We start from the raw sequence: 16889 nt of genomic DNA, 5'->3' as shown, positions 1-16889 counted from the left end.
ATGGACGGCATGGACCGGCGGTCGGGAGCCACGAGACTCTAGCTCCTTGCTCCGACACTGCCGGATCCCCAGACCAGAGTGGACGGCGGTTGTCCGCTGACCGCCGGAGCAACCGGAGCCGAAAGACTGGGACAGGACGGTCCCCAGTAATCAGGCCATCACCACGGGCTTGGGAATCACGTTTATTGAAAAAGTAAAAAGTATAGCAATAAAAAAAACAAAAATTCACCCGAAGAAAAAGCCAGGCCGCGGTTGGGAGAGGGGAGGGGTTTTGCCCAGGTGTGGGATCCTGGCCAGTCTGGCCGGCCCATAGCCCCGCTGGTGGGGCACTCCTGGCATCCGGGGGAGATGGGCACCTGACTTCTCCAGGCAGAGCTAGCGCCTTGGGAGGGCAGGGCTGGGCTCAGTCCATCTTAGTCCCTTTGAATAGCTCCACCAAGTCTTTGAATTCCGGGTCAATGAGGTCTGAAGGCAGATCTCCATCATCGTTCGCCGCTTCTCTGTCTGCCCCCAGGGAAATGAGGTACCTGGGGTGCAAAGGGCAGCCCTGGTTGAGGAGGGAATGTGGCCTGGAGAATGCTCACCCCTGCCTGAAGGTAGCAGCCTGCAGTTCTGAGATCTACCTGTTTTTCTCTCTTTCCAGGTGAGGTGAGGAGAAAGAAACCGACCCTTTGGAAGCTTCGCTAACTTTTGCAGTTTGCTCTTGGGAGGCAACAGGGCAGAAAGGAGATTCCAGAAGCCCTTAGGGTTTTTAGCTATACTAGCAGGGCCACCTTTTGGGGAACTACATCCTGGAGGCCACCCTCTCACCTGGCTATATCAGGGTATCCGTCGCTGCAGGCGATGTGCAGGGGTGTCCAGCCTGTCTCGTCTCGCTGATGAATGTCTGCCCCATATTTGACTAGCAGCTTCACACACTCGAGGTTTCCAGAAAGCACTGCTTCGTGAAGGGCCGCCAGGCCTGGATAGGATGGGAGGGGTCAAGGCTCAGGCCTTCCCCTGCCACCCCACAGAGCCTCACCGGCCCCGCAGGCACTCACCTGAGGGGTAGATGGTGTCCAGAGAGACTTTCCGAGTCCGGATGAAGCGCCCCACCTGCTCCAGGTCGCCCTGGCGGATGTGGTCCAAGAACAGGACGTCATTCGGGAAGCGCACGCTGCGATCAGCCAGGAGCCTCCGGCGCCGCTGCCTTGGGCTGTAGCGGGCATAGCGGGCTGTTCTGCTGGGCATCCTGGCAGCTATGATTTGGGCCACCCCTGTGGGGACCCTCCTGCTCGGGGAAGGAAGGTGCACGGACCTGAACCGTGTGCAGGCTCTTCTGACTGACGGTGACCTCCAGCACCGCCACCACAGTGCTCTCCCTGCTCCCGTTGGCCAGGGCACCTTCTTATATAGGGCCGGCAGAGCTATATAAAGCTGCGCAGTCATGCTCGCACCCGAGGGGCTGAAACTGAGCCGCTCCAGCCCTGCCCTCAGGATCATGTTTAGTGGTTCATCTTTCAGCCCACCTGTCGCTGTGCCTGGCCAAAGGGGTCAGATCCTTCCTGGCCACTGCTCCCTGCCCCACAACTGGACCTCGAAGGTGCTTGACAGAGGGCAGGAGAGGCACTAGAAGGGCAAGGCCCATAAGCAAGGCGGACAGATAACCAAGGTCATGAGGACCAGGGTCTCCCTCCGTCCCGAGAACATGGGGAGAAGGGCATGATACATGATAAGCACAGCTACCTCTGCCCACTGGGAAGGCGAGGGGATGGCCCACACCTGAGGAAGCACAGGAGAGGCTGTACAGAAGAAGGCCCAGCCCAACCCATCTCCCTGTCATTTGTCACTATCTATCATGGCTTGTATCACTCTCAGGGCAGTTTTCCCAAAATGTGGGCTTTAGTGGCACTGCCCTTCTGCTTGGAAACCTCCGAGATTAGAGTCAAAATGCACGACTTCCCCGGTGGTCCCGTGGCTAAGACTCCCCTCTCCCAATGCAGGTGGCTGGGTTCATCCCTGGTCAGGGAACTAGATCCTACATGCCGCGAGGAAAGATCATGCTGCAAGGAAATAGAAGATATCACGTGCCACAATGAAGACCCAGTGCAGCCAAATATTATTTTTAAAAAAGTTTCCCTGTATTTTTAAGTTTTATTTATGTATTTATTTGTGGCTTCACTGGGTCTCTGTTGCTGCTCGCTGGCTTTCTCTAGTTGCGGTGAGCGACGACTACTGTTCATTGTGGTGTACAGGCTTCTCATTGCAGAGGCTTCTCGTTGCAGAGCATGGGCTTTAGAGCGCATAGGCTCGGTAGTTGTGGCTCACGGGGCTTATTTTCCCCTTTATGTATGAACTCTTCCCAGAGCAGGGGTTGAACCTGTGTCTCCTGTATTGGGAGGCAGCTTATTAACCACTGGACCACCAGGGAAGTCCAAATTTCTCCTTTTAGTAAGGACACCAGCCTACTGGTGTCCAGGAAGTAGGGCCCACCCTACTCCAGTTTGACCTCATCTTAACCAGTTACATCTGCAGCAACACCATTTCCAAATAAGGTCCCATGCTGGAGTACTGGGAGTTAACATTTCAGCATATAAATATTGAGGGGTGCAGTTTGGCCCCTAATGCTGGCAAGATCCTCCAGGCAGTCACTAAAGACCTGGATGCTGGAGATGGGCCAGCAGTCTCGTGGGGGGCAGGACCTTGGTTACAAGAAGCCCTTGCACCACCATGTTGATCTCGTCCCAGCAAAATCAACAAATTCATCAACACTCCAGGTACAAAGACTTGGGCCAAATGCTGCAGAAAGCTGCACTGCCCTGATGGGGTTTCTTTTCCTGCCTCTCTGCCGCTGAAGTTTCCTGGGAAACTCCACCCGGCCTACGCCCTGCGGGGCCCCAAGGGAGGGGTGGGTCCCAGGGCTCCTGCATTTCGGGCATAGAGTGTAGTGCTGGGCGATCCCAGCTCTTGATCACTTGTGTCACTTATGAGCGGGTACAGTTTCTATCAGCATGTTTACATGAAGCCCAGAGACAGAGTACCATGCTGTACACAGAGACAGAACTTTCCTTTGATGTGAAGATTGCCTTTTCTGCCGTTGTGGAAAGTTCTGTCTGCCTGCCCTGCTCAGAGGATCAAATGAAAGAACTCTGGATGAAGAAGCTGCCACCAAAAGCCTGGCCAGATAGGGCAAACCATCAGGGTGGGCCTACTAGTGACCCCAAGAAGGACCCTCCCACTCCGTCCTGCTAGAGGCAAGCTGAGAAAGCTCAGGATCTGGGCTCTGGGGTTTCTGTTTGAATATTTGGATCAGAGAAGGGACAGATGCCTGAAAGGTATTCTGGTGACAACTCGGGAAACACGTTCTCAAAGCCATGGACACAGCCTGTAGCAACTTTTGGCAGAAGTCAGCCGTGAGCAGTCTAACCTGCTATTCGCACAGCCACACCAGCACCAAACCTGTATTTACACAGCTTTGTCCCTGAGCCTCTGCCCATGTGAACTTGTCAAGTGACCTGGTTTGCACAACTTGAACATTCTGCTTTCTGGAGAACTGAAGCAAACTGAAACAGTTAATGGAGAACGCTCACTTTGAAAAGTCCAAGGAGACTCAACTAGCAGAGGTCTGCCTCCAGTAGAAAACAAGCCAGGGGCCTGGAGGGGAGTCTGCGCAGGCCCACTCGGCCGCCTCCCAGCAGATGCCAAAGCCAGATCTTGAGGGTCCAGTACACAGCCCCAGCAGCTGCTTTTTAGGTTCCAGGCCAATCGCTTCCTACCACCTGGAAAGAGGAAGAGAGAGATTGGGACGCCCTAGGCTGTTAAGCCCTGACTGCCTACCCCAGAGCCCGCAAAGTTACCTTGCTAATCCACCAGCCCTGCCTGGTCTGGGACTCCAACCGCCACCTCCCAGCAATCCCAGGCCCAGGAATGTGCTAATCAGCTGCCTGGGCAAAAGGGGAAAGGTATCGGTGACTCACTCCCCCTCCTAGGAGCACATGACATGACGACGTGCTCTGGGCAGCAATGCCTGCTCCCAAACTTTCTGCACGGAGGGCCAGGCTCTGCGGAGTTGGTCAGCGGGGTCACCAGCGTCCATCATTGGGCAAAGCCCACCCCTCGCAGCTGGGACTCTGGACAGCCCTGCCATCAGCCCATCCTGGATCCGCTTCTCTGGAATCCACACGTGTACCTCTGGGAACCCTCTCCCATTTTGGAGGGCAGGGCTATCGTCTCCCCGGAAATCTCCCACAGAACCTCCAAGTGCCCGAGCTCACTACTTTGCGAATACATGTCTCACCGTATCAGCAGGACCAAGGCACAACACACACAGACCCTGGAACAGCCCCAGCACAGGCCACCTGAGAACCAGGGACAGGAGCCCCGCTGTTGGCTGAGCTGGGGAGCAGTACTCGGATGACAGAGTGTGTGGACAAGCCAGGGTTTAGTTGCTGCTGCCCACGGTGCTAATGCTAGGTTGTTGCTGAATACCAGCTGTATACCACATGCCCAGGTGGGAGAAGGGAGGAGCCTTGGGGTTTGAGGGCAGGGAGCAGACACACAGGCCTCTGGCTGGAACGTAGCTGTGGTTATGGGGGAAATAACACACACACACCTCCCCGCAAACTGAGACCACCAAGGGAACCACATTCATAGCAAGTCTCACCGTCATGTCTGCCAGACATGCCCCAGCCATCTCCAGGGCCCCAGCAGCGTCAGAGCTGGGGGCTGCAGATCGGGTAAGGCGCACATACTTCCTACTCCGGCAGCACATTGGAGGGGCTGATGGAGCATGTGGAGTCAGCCTGGGCTCCTTGGAGACCTAGCCACATTTGCTGTTCTTGACCTCCCAAAGTGGGCTGGATCTCCACCCCTGTTTCCTCCAAGAATGACATCAATGTCCCACTGTGAGTACAGACGTGCACAGAACAGACAGGAAACTCTGCCCTGGGTAGGGGTGCCCTGGCTGGGGACTGATGCCCACCCGAGCCCTTCTGGCTCCTGTGGGTGTCCCACTCAGAGCCCTCATGGAACCCCAAGACCCAAGAGGTGTCCCCAGTCCAGGTGCAGGTGCCATCAGCCACTGCAGCCAGGATGACAGCTTTGTCATGGTTTTTGAGTTTTGGTTTTTCAATCTGCGGGGGCAGGGGGAAGGAAAGGTCAACTGAACTACTCTTCCTTATGCAAGCTATGCGTAAGCAGAGGCTCTAAGGAGTCAAATTACATTTTAAAAACATAAGAGATTTGCTATCGTAACATCAGATTCTTTTTTACACAAAGGTCTAGTGATGAGAACAGCGCTTTTTAAAAAACCCTCTTACACTGTTGGTGGGAATGCAAACTAGTACAGCCACTATGGAAAAGTGTGGAGATTTCTTAAAAAACTGGAAATAGAACTGCCATATGACCCAGCAATACCACTTCTGGGCATACACAACGAGGAAACCAGATCTGAAAGAGACACGTGCACCCATGTTCATCGCAGCACTGTTTATAATAGCCAGGACATGGAAGCAACCTAGATGCCCATCAGCAGACGAATGGATAAGGAAGCTGTGGTACATATACACCATAGAATATTACTCAGCCGTTAAAAAGAATTCATTTGAATCAGTTTTAATGAGATGGATGAAACTGGAGCCCATTATACAGAGTGAAGTAAGCCAGAAAGATAAAGAACATTACAGCATACTAACACATATATATGGAATTTAGAAAGATGGTAATGATAACCCTATATGCAAAACAGAAAAAGAGACACAGATGTACAGAACAGACTTTTGGACTCTGTGGGAGAAGGCGAGGGTGGGATGTTTCAAAAGAACAGCATGTATATTATCTATAGTGCAACAGATCACCAGCCCAGGTGGGATGCATGAGCCAAGTGCTGGGGCCTGGTGCACTGGGAAGACCCAGAGGAATCGGGTGGAGAGGGAGGTGGGAGGGGGGATCCGGATGGGGAATACATGTAACTCCATGGCTGATTCATGTCAATGTATGACAAAACCCACTGAAATGTTGTGAAGTAATTAGCCTCCAACTAATAAAAATAAATGAAAAAAAAAAAAAAATTTTTTTAAACTTACTTACTCCAGCTGTGCTGGATCCTAGTTGGAGCATGCAGGATCTCTTAGTTGTGGCTTGTGGGATCTAGTTCCCTCCCCAGGGATCAAACCCAGGCCCCCTGGATTGGGAGCTTGGAGTCTTAGCCACTAGACCACCAGGGAAGTCTCTGAGCACAGCATTCTTGAAGTCTGAACGCCCCTCATTTCTCATCCAAAGCTGCAGTGGTTCTAGGCTGCGGGGGGCACTCTTGCACAACAGACCTGCGCTCCCCTGGCTGTCCTGTCCTGACATGGCATGTTGGCAGAATCCATGCTGTGACCATTGGGTGTCCACAACAGGTAAAGCTGCAGACCCCCATCACAGGTGAGCCAGCTGGACAGCATAGGAGCAGGGCCAGGAGGCAGCCCCCCCTCTACCCCAGCCACATGCACCACGTGACACGTGGTGTCAGCTCCACACATGCTGACAGCTCCACGCACGGTGCCCACGGGATGTGTACATGCTTCTGGGTGTCTGCCATGCTCCAAAAGAGATGGCTCAACAAGAGCAGCACCAAGCGCACCTCCTCTCCGTAGAGTGTCAGAATTCCAACCCCCATCCCCATGCCTGGAAGTTGTAAGGCAGAGGCGACAAAAGGCAGAAAATTTCAACTTTATTTGGCCAATGTGTCCAATTCCAATATTGTGGTAGAAATGCCTGAAGAACTGTCAACATGTGATTCAGCTCAAGCATCCTTGGCTGTCTCCCAGCCTGGAAAGGAAGGGTCCCGGTTCTGCCTGGCGCAGGCCTCAGGCCACCCTGGACATCACAGAACAATAAGGACCCTGGCCTGGGGAAGGAGGGGGCTGCTGGGCTTGTCCTGGGCCCAGCTGCACCCTCCGCTCATGGCGGGGGGGGGCCCCTGTGACAGAGACCGGAAGTCTCCATTTAATCAAATGATGCAGGAGCCGCGCTCCACCATGGCAATACCGCATGAGGTGAGGGACCCGTCCAACCTTGCCTGGTTCTGCCCCACAGAGGGCAGGGGTCCCAGGGAGGCCTGGCCAAGGTGGAGCACACACCCTGACGTCCAAAAATGTCTAAAAATCCCACAGACGGAATTTTTTTAAAGTGATAGTATAAACCTAACAGGAATGAGAGACATTGCCAGCGTGAGATTCCAAAACATTTTAGCGAGCACTCTGGACAAAACCATGTACAAAAAAAGTACATCACGATTTAAAAAAAAAGGCCCACCAAGATGGGCTGGGCTGGGCTGGCCTGGAAATAAACCCCTTTCCAAAAGTTGAAAAGCAAAGGAAGACGGGTTTAGATTTGCACGTGTGTTAGAGTGAAGTGTGGCTTCAGAAAAGTTCCCTGCATTTCCGATTGACGCTCCCTCGCCGGGAGGGTCTGCGGGCGTCCGGAGGCTGTGCTGCTGGGTGTGCAGCCCACTGGGAGGTGCCGGGTTTGGTGCCCAGGTCTGGCTCTCTGCGTTACAGTTCATCTTTCACAGCTTTTTGATCATCATCTTCCTCCAGATCAGGTTCTTCTGCTTCTTCAAGATCTTCTAGATCCTGGGACATAGGAAGAAAAGGAAAGGATGTGAGACGTCCAGGCTGGGCCAGCTTGCTGAGGCCTCCACACCCATGCCGAGGACACAAGAGACCAGTCTGGCGCTCAGACACAAGCAGCCAACTTTGGTCTCTATGAGCAGATGCGTGGATGTGTGGGGTGGGCTTCCGGACGACAGCGAGGCACGGGGGCTCCTGCCCACAATACAGGGTGGAAGCAGAACTGGTGCTCTGGGAGCTCACCCAATACTGTCGAGCTCCATCCATGGCACAAGTGTGAAGGCTGAGCAGGGAGCCACTGGTGTGCAGTGGCCACCCCTCAAGTCCTGGAGTTGGCGGGGCCGGTGACAGCCCACCAGTCACAGCAGCACATGCGGCCCTGACAGTCCTCACTGCACCCTGCAGCTGGGTCTGCCCCTCGTCCCACATCCCTGAACTTCTGGGCAGACCCTGTGGCCTGAGAACTGGCCAGTCCCTCCACCACCTCACCCTCTTGGCCCGGGTGCACACTTCTGCTATCCCCTCCACTCCCCGCAGCTGATGTGGAGAGGGCTGAGCTCACACCGGGCAGAGCACCTCAGCCAACTCTCTAGAGAACATGCTGGATGTGCCTGCAAGGATTCCTGGGCAAACAGTGGCACCTTAAGACCCTTCCAACCTCCCACCCGATCCTGTGCAGTACTGCGTGGCAGCACACCCCACAGCCCCCACAGCCCCCACAGCCCGCCAGGTCCAACGACCACTTACGTCGTCATCTCCGGCCCCATCCTGGCCACCGCTCTCCAGGAACTTCTTAAAACCGTCCAGTGTCCGCTCCCCATTGTAGTCAATGACCTGCAGGGAGGGGGGATGAGATGTGAGACGCAGTCCCCCCAAAAGCCCCCCAACCCCTCCGCACACCCCTCGGTGGTGGACGTACCGTCCTGTCAGCGCTGGCGGGGAAGAACTTGAGCGTGGGGAAGCTGTGCACTTTCACTGCCTCCACCTCGTTGGCCGTGGAGTCCATCTTGGCAATGACTATGTTCTCGTGGTCCTTGTAGGTCTCTCCCAGCTTATCCCAGATGGGGGCCAGCTGCTTGCAGTGACCGCACCACGGGGCATCTGAAAGAAAGCCGTTCTGCGTCTCGCTGGGCCAAGAAGTGCCCCACCCCAGCGAGCAGAGGAGTGGAGGGCCTCACTTACAGAACTCTACAAAGACGTTCTTCTTCTCATCAAAAGCAACCTCTTCAAAGTTCTTTCCGACCAGCACTTTGACAGGCTGCTTGTCCCAGTCGTCAGGCAGCTCCTGGCTCATCAGGTGGGGCTGGAGGGCGAGTAGAGAAGAGTCAGGCACGTGCAGTTGCCTGGGGACCCTTCTGCCACCTAGTTGCTCTGTGCGCCCCAAGGATCCTCAGCACCCCGATCCTGGACAAGGTCCGCACCTTAATCTTGCCCTCCAGGAAGCGGTGACAGAACTCAGTGATCTTCTCTGCTGTCAGCTCATCTGACTCTGGCTTGTATTTGGTCATCTCCTCCTCCAGCGTGATGAGGCGCACGGCCGGGCACTCCTCTTTCTTCAGGCCGAAGAATTCCAGGATGCGCTGGTTGTCAGTGTGGTCGCTGTCGATGAAGATAAACAGGATCTTGGGAGAGAAACGGCACGTTGACGGCACTGCACAATAAGGGCTCCCTAGACTTCCCTGCTGCCCACTCCCCAACGACCGGGACCCCACACAAAAACAGGCTGTCCTAAGGCAGGAGTAACCCTCCGATCAGCCTTTGACCTGGGGGTGCCAAGCTGCTCGCAGGCCATGGGGAGCACACACCTTGCCCTTGAAGCTCTCAGCCGCTTTTTTGAAGTTGCTCAGCTTGCCCTCATAGTCAGACATGCTTTTCGGCAGGAACAGCAGGATGTGAGTCTTGATTTCCCCTCCGAAGATCTTCGGGGCTGTCTGCATTGGAAACACAGGTTACTTGGTCTGAGACACAAACCAAGCTATTGACATGGGCTATTCTCTCCTTGGCCCCAAGGCCACCATACACCTGGCCTCTGTAAGTCAGGATCCCCAGGACCAAATGTCAGCCCCACCCCCCCAACTGGGGCAAGATCAGCAACAGAGACACACCTGCTCGGTGAACTCGATGACCAGGGGCAACTGGTTGTGCTTGATGAAGTCCAGAAGCTTCTCCTTGGTGACCTCCCCCTCAAAGTTGTTCCGGCCTTCATCAAACTGTGAACAGAGAAAGGCGTGGGTGCCAAGACTCTCCACAAAGCCCCCCTGTGGCCCTGGCCGGCTGACCATGGCCAGGAAGGGAGTCTATAGCCTCATTTTCTTGTCTGGGTTGTGACAGCAGGACCCGCATGTCTCCATCCAAAGCAAAACCAGGTGATGGCTGCCAGGACACATCCTCTAGGCACTAGGCGACAGTGAGGTCACCAGCAGTGCACAAAGGCTCCCCACGAACACCAACAGGCAGCTTCCTGCAGGCTGAGACCGCAGCAACTGGCCCAGACCCTGCCCCAGCACGTTCTTGACAAGCCACGAGAGCCCCACGTCCTGGGTGGGGTGCCAGGGGACTCCTCATTGCCAAGTCCCTAAAACTGCGGCCCTCCAAATATGAGCCTCACCCCTGTTGGACCCAAGGCCCTTCCAGGGCGGCCGCAAGGTCAGACTGATTTTCACAACCATGCTCAGACGGCAGGTGCCCTGTCATGCACTCTCCCCCAGAGTATGCAGCACAGCGTGTGACATTGCGTCAGACTGAAGGCAAACAGGAGAACCCAGCTGTCTTCTGTTCGGACAGACATTAGAGACCGGCAGAAATCTAAAACACCACTCTGACCACGAAAACGTTGTTTGGGAAAAAATTAATTTTCACAAAAATGTTTAGGTTTTTTTTTTTGGCCACACCACGCAGCTTGTGGGATCTTAGTTCCCCGACCAGGGATTGAATCCCAGATGGATTCCTAACCATTGGACCATCAGGGAATGTCTTTTTTGATAACGTGTAACATTTATTATTGTTATTTTACAACGAACAGTATTTTTTTTAATTTCTCCATTCTAACATATCTAACACAATAAAAATGGGTAGGTATTCCACACACAAAAAAAGGTCTTTGGGAACTCCAGTAATTATTAAAAAAGAGTTTCAAAGTCCTGGAGCCATGAAAAGCAAAGGCTGCGGTCACAGAGCTGAGAGGTGTGGCCCCAGCTCCGGATGGGTGGGGCAGACACAGATCCCTGTGAGGAGGTCAAGCGATGCTTCAGCCTGTGCGGCTGGTCAGTGAGCCTCCCATCACCTGTGTGAACTCAGATGGGACCTACAGAGAGAAACCACTCACCTTCCCTGCCCGGTCATTTCCCTCTGCATTTTCCCAAAATAACTAGCCACTTCCCATTCCCACCCCACTTATATAGAGCTGAAGCTGGCTCTGCCTTCCCTACACACACGACGGGAAGGTGCCGAGAGACAAGAAGGACATGGAGGCAAGAGGCTGGCCACGGCCAGGCTCCATCAGGCATAAAGCAGATCTCACATTAAAGAGATAAACAGACGGCATCCCCACTCCTCCAAAACCGCCGTGTCTCTATTGGGACACAACCTTGGTCGAGGTAACGGTGCCACGTTACACTGTGTTCAGTGCCTGCTTTGGTGAGAAACAAACAGCCCTTGTTTATCTGGGGACAGCCGCAGGAGGTCTTGTGGCCCTGGGCAGAAGCCACCCCACCAGTCTGCAATGAGAACGTCACAAAAATAAGGCCCTACCCCCACTCTTAAGCCCCTGGCTTCAAAGATGAAAGAGAAAAACAAAATAAACACCAAAGACACAGGATGATCAGCTCTCAAACCAGTGGTCCAAGCAGACCCAAGCCGGGACTCAGACTCAGAGGTACAAGTGGCAGCTGGCCATTCTTGGGAGTCCCATCCCTCAAGGCTGCCCACACAGAAGACCCTGCTCACACTGAGGAACCAGGCAAACAGCCTGAAGGAAGCGGAACAAGTAAAGGTGGAGAAGGGGACAATGGGCCAGCGGGGAATCTGCACCTTCTTCCTCTCATCCCTAGAGCTCTCTGCCTGACTGCAGTTGTGACCCCAACTGACTCCTCAGCACAAAGCCCATGGGCTCTGCCAGGCTCCTGCTCACAACTGCCCAAAGTAGCATGGCATTCCAGCATGGTTGCCGGAAGCCAGCAAGTGGAAGAGCTTCTCCCCGCATAGATACCAGAGACTTAAGGCCAAGAAGAGATGAGCAACCATGACTACAGTCTTTGTAGAACAAAGAACCATCCTTCTAACCTTCAAGAAAATGTGATCACCAGAACCATCATCAATCCAGTGTGACAAGTGCCACTCCAGATCTCAAGGGTAATGGAAAAGGACTGTGGATCAAGCTGATGAAAAGGGGTTTTTAAGCGCCACAGGCCTGAATCTCCTCCGTCCTTCACCCAGAACTGCAGGACATACCCAAGACTTTCTATTCAAGGCCCCCAGGACCTTCATTCCACTCAACTCTATCCAGTTTGGCTGGGTCTTCTCCTGGTAGTGGAGTCACTCAGTCGTGTCTGACTCTTTGCGACCCCAGGAACTGTAGCCCACCAGGGTCCTCCGTTCATGGGATTTTCCAGGCAAGAGTACTGGAGTGGGCTGCCATTTCCTCCTCCAGGGGATCTTCCTGACCCAGGGATCGAACGCGGGTCTCCCACATTGTAGACAGACACTTTGCCGTCTGAGCCACCAGGCAGGGAAGTCCTAATCAGCTGTTAATAAGTTTCCTGGGTACCTTTGGGAAGATAATTGACTAATTTAGCAATTCTGTTCCCTTTAAGGGACATGGTAAGGATGGCCTCTGAGTCAAGAAAATGTATAGAATACCTCTCGTTTTGAGAAAGACAAAAGGACTTCAGAAATAGCTGAAAGCAAGCTACCCCAGAACCCAGTGCACCTGGGAGGGTTGCCCTCCCTACTCCCAGGTGCTACAGGCTCAGCAGTGCCCCACCCAGGAGTGCACACAGTGGGGGGACTGGGCCCCCCAAACACTGTGTCCTTTCTGATTACTCAGTTTACAACTTTGCTGTAATGCTACAACTACCTTCTAACCCTGGGAACAAAACAGGACAGGAGTCCAAGGCTTAGCCCCTCTCCCTGAAGACGTACCTCCAGCTCCAGCTCCCCTCCATCATAGCCTTCCCTCCTCCTCCACTCTGTACCCAATCCACGGACAGCTGTGTCCCAAGAGCATGTGTGCTTGGCCAGCCCCAGGCCCACTATCTGGTGGCTAAGATAAAAAAGAGACCCCAATCACCCACCAACTGCTGTGCACACACACAAACCCCAGCTGTGTCCTAGGAAGAGTGTGGAGAAGTCAAGAGACACACGGCCCCTTCATGACCAAGCATAACAGACATAGGGCCTGGGGAGCCTGCAGGAGCCCAAAGGAGCCCTGAGGCCCAGCTCTGCCAACAGAGTGGGAACACCTGCCACTAATACCCCACCGTGGAAACAAACAGACGTGACAGCTGCACGTCACCACAACTGTAATTAATGCCACTGAAAACTTAAAAGTGGTTAAAATGCTAAACTTTATCACATACGTCTCATCACAGCTTTCCTTTAAAAAGCTAATTTTCTGAAGCTACTTGGCTTGCATAAAACACCGCAATGGGGCCAACACAGAAGCTGGACATAGGGCCCACAGCTGAAGGGCTGAAGGCCACAGTCTAAGAGGCTCCTACTACCTGACGTTGCCAAACGGGCCCTGATAACAGGCGGGCTGCAGTCCAGCAGCCAGCGCCACCTGGGCAAGGTCCTCAAAGGCAACACCAGCCCGGAACTTCAACTCCCCACCAGGGGGGTGGGGGGAGGGGCACTCACCTTCTTAAAGAGGACAACCCCATCCTTGTCCAGCTGGTATTTGGAGAACACGTCACTGTTAGATGTGATCCCGAAGGGGATGTCATCAATGGCCTCTGCTGCCAGCAAGAACTGCTTTGCAGAGTCCGACTCCACGTCCTGGAGAGAAGCAGCAGAGGTGGCCACTGTCCCAACACTGAGGACTCCTGCCCTGGTCAGCAATGGGGGAGACCACAATGCCCAGGCCACAGCCGGTGGGAGGAAGACCCAGGGTGAAGTTAAAGAGCCTCTACCTTGAAGAAGCCAATGACAGCCACCTCACTGGACTCCACCAAGGCCTCTGCAGCAGCCCCGTCGGACAGCGTGTTGGCGGCGGGGCCAGTGCGCTTCTTCAGCCAGTTCACGATATCATCGGCTTCTCGGCCGGCTACGCCCAAACACAAGCAGGGTCCACTTGATATCAGGGATGCACCCACCCTCCCCACCTATCCTTATCTGAGCTCTCTGCCAAAACCAGAGCAAAATATCACCTTGCCACAGGAAAGGCATCTTGTCTACATACCTACCCAAATTCCAAGGTTAAAAAAAGGCTTGTATGGGTCTATGGGAGACTAGATGTGCTTAAAGAAGGGAAAGGCAGGAGTGACCTCTGGGTAACAGATCATAAATCACCTTTTTTTTCCTCTAACACTTTTGCATCTTGTAAATTTTCCTTGATATTTAAATTCACTAAACACGCGCGTACTTTCCCCCCAGTGATCTCACACTAGGCTTCGTCTTAATTAGCAATGTGGTAGGGTTGGAAAAAAGGGCTGCTTAGCAAGACAGCCTCAAGACCAGCTTTCCCCTGAAAAAGCAGGTTGGGCACTACTGCCTCGTGCACCCAGACTGGTCAGGTGTCCTCAACCTACACACCTCCTGGACTGGCAGGAGGAAGAGATCAGCCCACGCACACCACCATGGCAGGTAAAACGAGAAGGAAAAAACTGCTCCTTCCAAGACTGAGACCAGTTGCCCTTTATCCCCTTGTGTGACTGACCTGGAATGGGGCTGCCAAATATGTTTAAAAGGACTCTGCCTAGAGTTAATAAAAGCTGTGCTATCAGTTACAGGGGGAGTCAGAAAGGGTTTTCTCATCTACAAGACCTCAGTGTTAGTGACAGGATTGTGTTAACTCTGCAGATGGCACTCCCATTCCAAAAGCAAACACAAGTAAAAGTGGGAGCACCAGAACAGCAGCCTACTGAGATGAGAGCTGATGTCAGAATGAACAAGACGGGCTGCTCTAAAGGATTCGGGTGGATAAGCCATGGAACCAGTTTCATAAAGATTCCCCTTTGGTCACCAGTAACGACTGGGCTACATAGGGGAGGCGGCTGAGCAGCAACTGAGGGAGGGGCCGGTGCAGCTGAGCTTGGATTTGAGCTCTACCACGACCGCCACAAGCCCCAGCTTGGTACCCGCTAATCTCTGCCTGCCTCTCCTCTGTGAAAGGCCCTCACACCTGCCCTGGTGGCAGGCACACCACAGAGTGAGCAAAGGCTAAAACATGTTGTTCCGCTTGCTCAGCCTCCCCCCACCCCCACATTGGTCAACCTGAGGACAAGCTTCAGTCAGCTAGCCACCTTGTGGGATGACCCTCTCTACTTGAGAGAACGTTCCTCACACAACCCTGAAAGGCTGAACTAGACCCCAGAACCCAGTCGGAGAACAACTTCTCCTCCATGCCTGTTATCTTCCAAGACCCTGTCTACTGGCAAGGAAAGGATAGCGCCTCACTCTCACCTGTGTACTCTTTGGGGGAAGCTGTGTCTCCATTCTTGAAGAACTTGATGGTAGGGTAGCCTCGGACACCATACTGTTGGGCCAGGTCAGACTCTTCAGTGGCATCCACCTTGGCCAGTCTGATCTCGGAACCTTCTGCCTTCAGCTTCCCAGCTGCTTTGGCATACTCTGGGGCCAGAGCCTTGCAGTGGCCACACCATGGGGCGTCTGGGAGAGAAAGCAAGACCTAGAAAGCAGCACCGATCCACTCCACCGCCTCCCTTCCCGTTTCCTTTGGTACCTCCCTCCATGAGATCTTTATTTCTGCACCAGGGTAAAGCCTCTGAATGCAGGGGCTGTGGATGCTCTTGAGCAATATCGGATAAGTGGCACAAAAGACAAACCACTGGTTCCTACTCTCCCTCATCTTCAATGATTAATAACTTCCTACTACTTGCAGGCAGTTAACGCAGTCGGGTCCTAGAATTTCCCTTTTGGAACCAGAGAAATTAAGAAGCTAAAGCTAAAGCCATGGCTGCTGTATATTTACTGATGAGTCGTAACTGTGAGACACATATCCGTGCACACCAGCCAGAGACTCACATCTAACACAAGTTCTTTAGATTCTCTCTCAACTCAGGTTAGTGGCTGTGCTGGGTCTAAGATTTCCATCTGAGGTAGTCAGGGCTCATACACTTACGAACACAAACAAAGGTTTTGAATTCTGGTAGGCAACACTGTTCATCAGAAAACATCTGTCCCTGGTGAACGGTGGTGTGGGCTGGGGCAGTGCTCTCCGGGAACTAGTTCAGGTGAGCAATTCGGAGGCTACCTCCTGCATAGTCCTTCCTTATTTGTGCCAGTTCAGAGTCGACCCTACTTTTCTTAGGCTAACAGAGGGATCCTGACATGTGGACGTCAGGCACAAAGGCACATTCAGGATGTCTGCCCTCGGTCATCATCAAGGTCCAGCTGGGCAGGAGGTATGCCCCCAGGACGCGGGCAGCGTAGGGACGCTGACAGCAGGTCTGTGAGCTGGTTCCGCTTACAGATGGGCCTCTCCAGGGGATAGAAGTCAGCGCGTCTAGGGGTGGCCCGCTGACACTCCTTTAGACTCCAACCCATCTCTGGCGGGGCCGGGGAAAGAAGCGTGGGAAGGGCGCCCAGGTCCCCCATCCTCCAGCCGCCCCCCCCCAACCCCAGTCCACCCCGGTGCCCCTGCCCCCTCCTCTGTCCCTGCTTCGTTTCCATCCCGCGAGTGGCCGCGAGGCCAGGCCCGGATGGACGAGCTGGAGGCACTCACAGAACTCCACCAGCAGGTACTTGTGGGCCGCCAGCGCCTCGTCGAAGTTGCCCTTATGGAGCACCAGAACGTGGTCCTCCTCATCGGGGGCGCCGGCATCCGCGCGGAATAGCGTGGTCAGAGCCAGGCAGAGCAGAGCGCGGCGCAGCATGTCGGCACGGGCGCGGCGCTTCAGTTGGCGCCGCCAGGACAGCAGGCCACGAGAGCGCGCCCCGCCCGTCCCGCTCTTATAACTCCGGCCGCCGCGCGCGCGCCCGCCCTGCCCACCTCCAATTGGTCTGGGGGGTTCGGGGCCCGCCTCCGCTGAGCTCGCATTGGGGGCCCATACAAGTCACGGCCCCGGATTCGGAATTGCTACAGGCACCCCCCTCGTCCTCGCCCGGGATTGGTCG

At 54.3% G+C, this 16889-nt stretch overlaps 2 protein-coding genes across 2 annotated transcripts; both read right to left on the bottom strand.

Annotated features, from left to right (window-relative positions):
- Positions 1-403: 403 nt before the first annotated feature.
- Positions 404-1482, bottom strand: PPP1R27 (protein phosphatase 1 regulatory subunit 27). Its single transcript, XM_061144520.1, has 3 exons — positions 1041-1482; positions 811-961; positions 404-527 (listed from the first exon to the last, which is right to left on the bottom strand). The coding sequence occupies exons 1-3, from the start codon at positions 1480-1482 to the stop codon at positions 404-406; spliced, it is 717 nt and encodes a 238-aa protein (XP_061000503.1).
- A 5195-nt stretch (positions 1483-6677) lies between these two features.
- P4HB (prolyl 4-hydroxylase subunit beta) lies at positions 6678-16710 on the bottom strand. Its single transcript, XM_061144519.1, has 11 exons — positions 16498-16710; positions 15216-15422; positions 13724-13857; positions 13452-13589; positions 9701-9805; positions 9401-9526; positions 9017-9217; positions 8778-8898; positions 8515-8696; positions 8343-8429; positions 6678-7598 (listed from the first exon to the last, which is right to left on the bottom strand). Exons 1-11 carry the CDS (start codon positions 16646-16648, stop codon positions 7518-7520), a joined length of 1533 nt encoding a protein of 510 aa, XP_061000502.1. The 5' UTR covers positions 16649-16710; the 3' UTR covers positions 6678-7517.
- Positions 16711-16889: the final 179 nt, after the last annotated feature.

The sequence above is a fragment of the Dama dama genome, chromosome 5 (assembly GCF_033118175.1).
Source record: "Dama dama isolate Ldn47 chromosome 5, ASM3311817v1, whole genome shotgun sequence".
Lineage (NCBI taxonomy): Eukaryota > Metazoa > Chordata > Mammalia > Artiodactyla > Cervidae > Dama > Dama dama.
The sequence above is the reverse complement of the archived record's forward strand: the minus strand, read 5'-3'. Positions and strand labels throughout refer to the sequence as shown.

What these genes read in the sequence shown, in the direction of transcription:
- PPP1R27 (XM_061144520.1), bottom strand. Translation starts at nt 1,482, where the DNA reads ATGATCCTGAGGGCAGGGCTGGAGCGGCTCAGTTTCAGCCCCTCGGGT. An exon ending in GGACACCATCTACCCCTCAG is followed by an intron (nt 962 to 1,040) that starts GTGAGTGCCTGC and finishes CATCCTATCCAG; the next exon opens with GCCTGGCGGCCCTTCACGAA. An exon ending in GGATACCCTGATATAGCCAG is followed by an intron (nt 528 to 810) that starts GTGAGAGGGTGG and finishes TTTGCACCCCAG; the next exon opens with GTACCTCATTTCCCTGGGGG.
- P4HB (XM_061144519.1), bottom strand. Translation starts at nt 16,648, where the DNA reads ATGCTGCGCCGCGCTCTGCTCTGCCTGGCTCTGACCACGCTATTCCGC. An exon ending in GTACCTGCTGGTGGAGTTCT is followed by an intron (nt 15,423 to 16,497) that starts GTGAGTGCCTCC and finishes TTTCTCTCCCAG; the next exon opens with ACGCCCCATGGTGTGGCCAC. An exon ending in TCCTGGAGGGCAAGATTAAG is followed by an intron (nt 8,899 to 9,016) that starts GTGCGGACCTTG and finishes CTCGCCCTCCAG; the next exon opens with CCCCACCTGATGAGCCAGGA.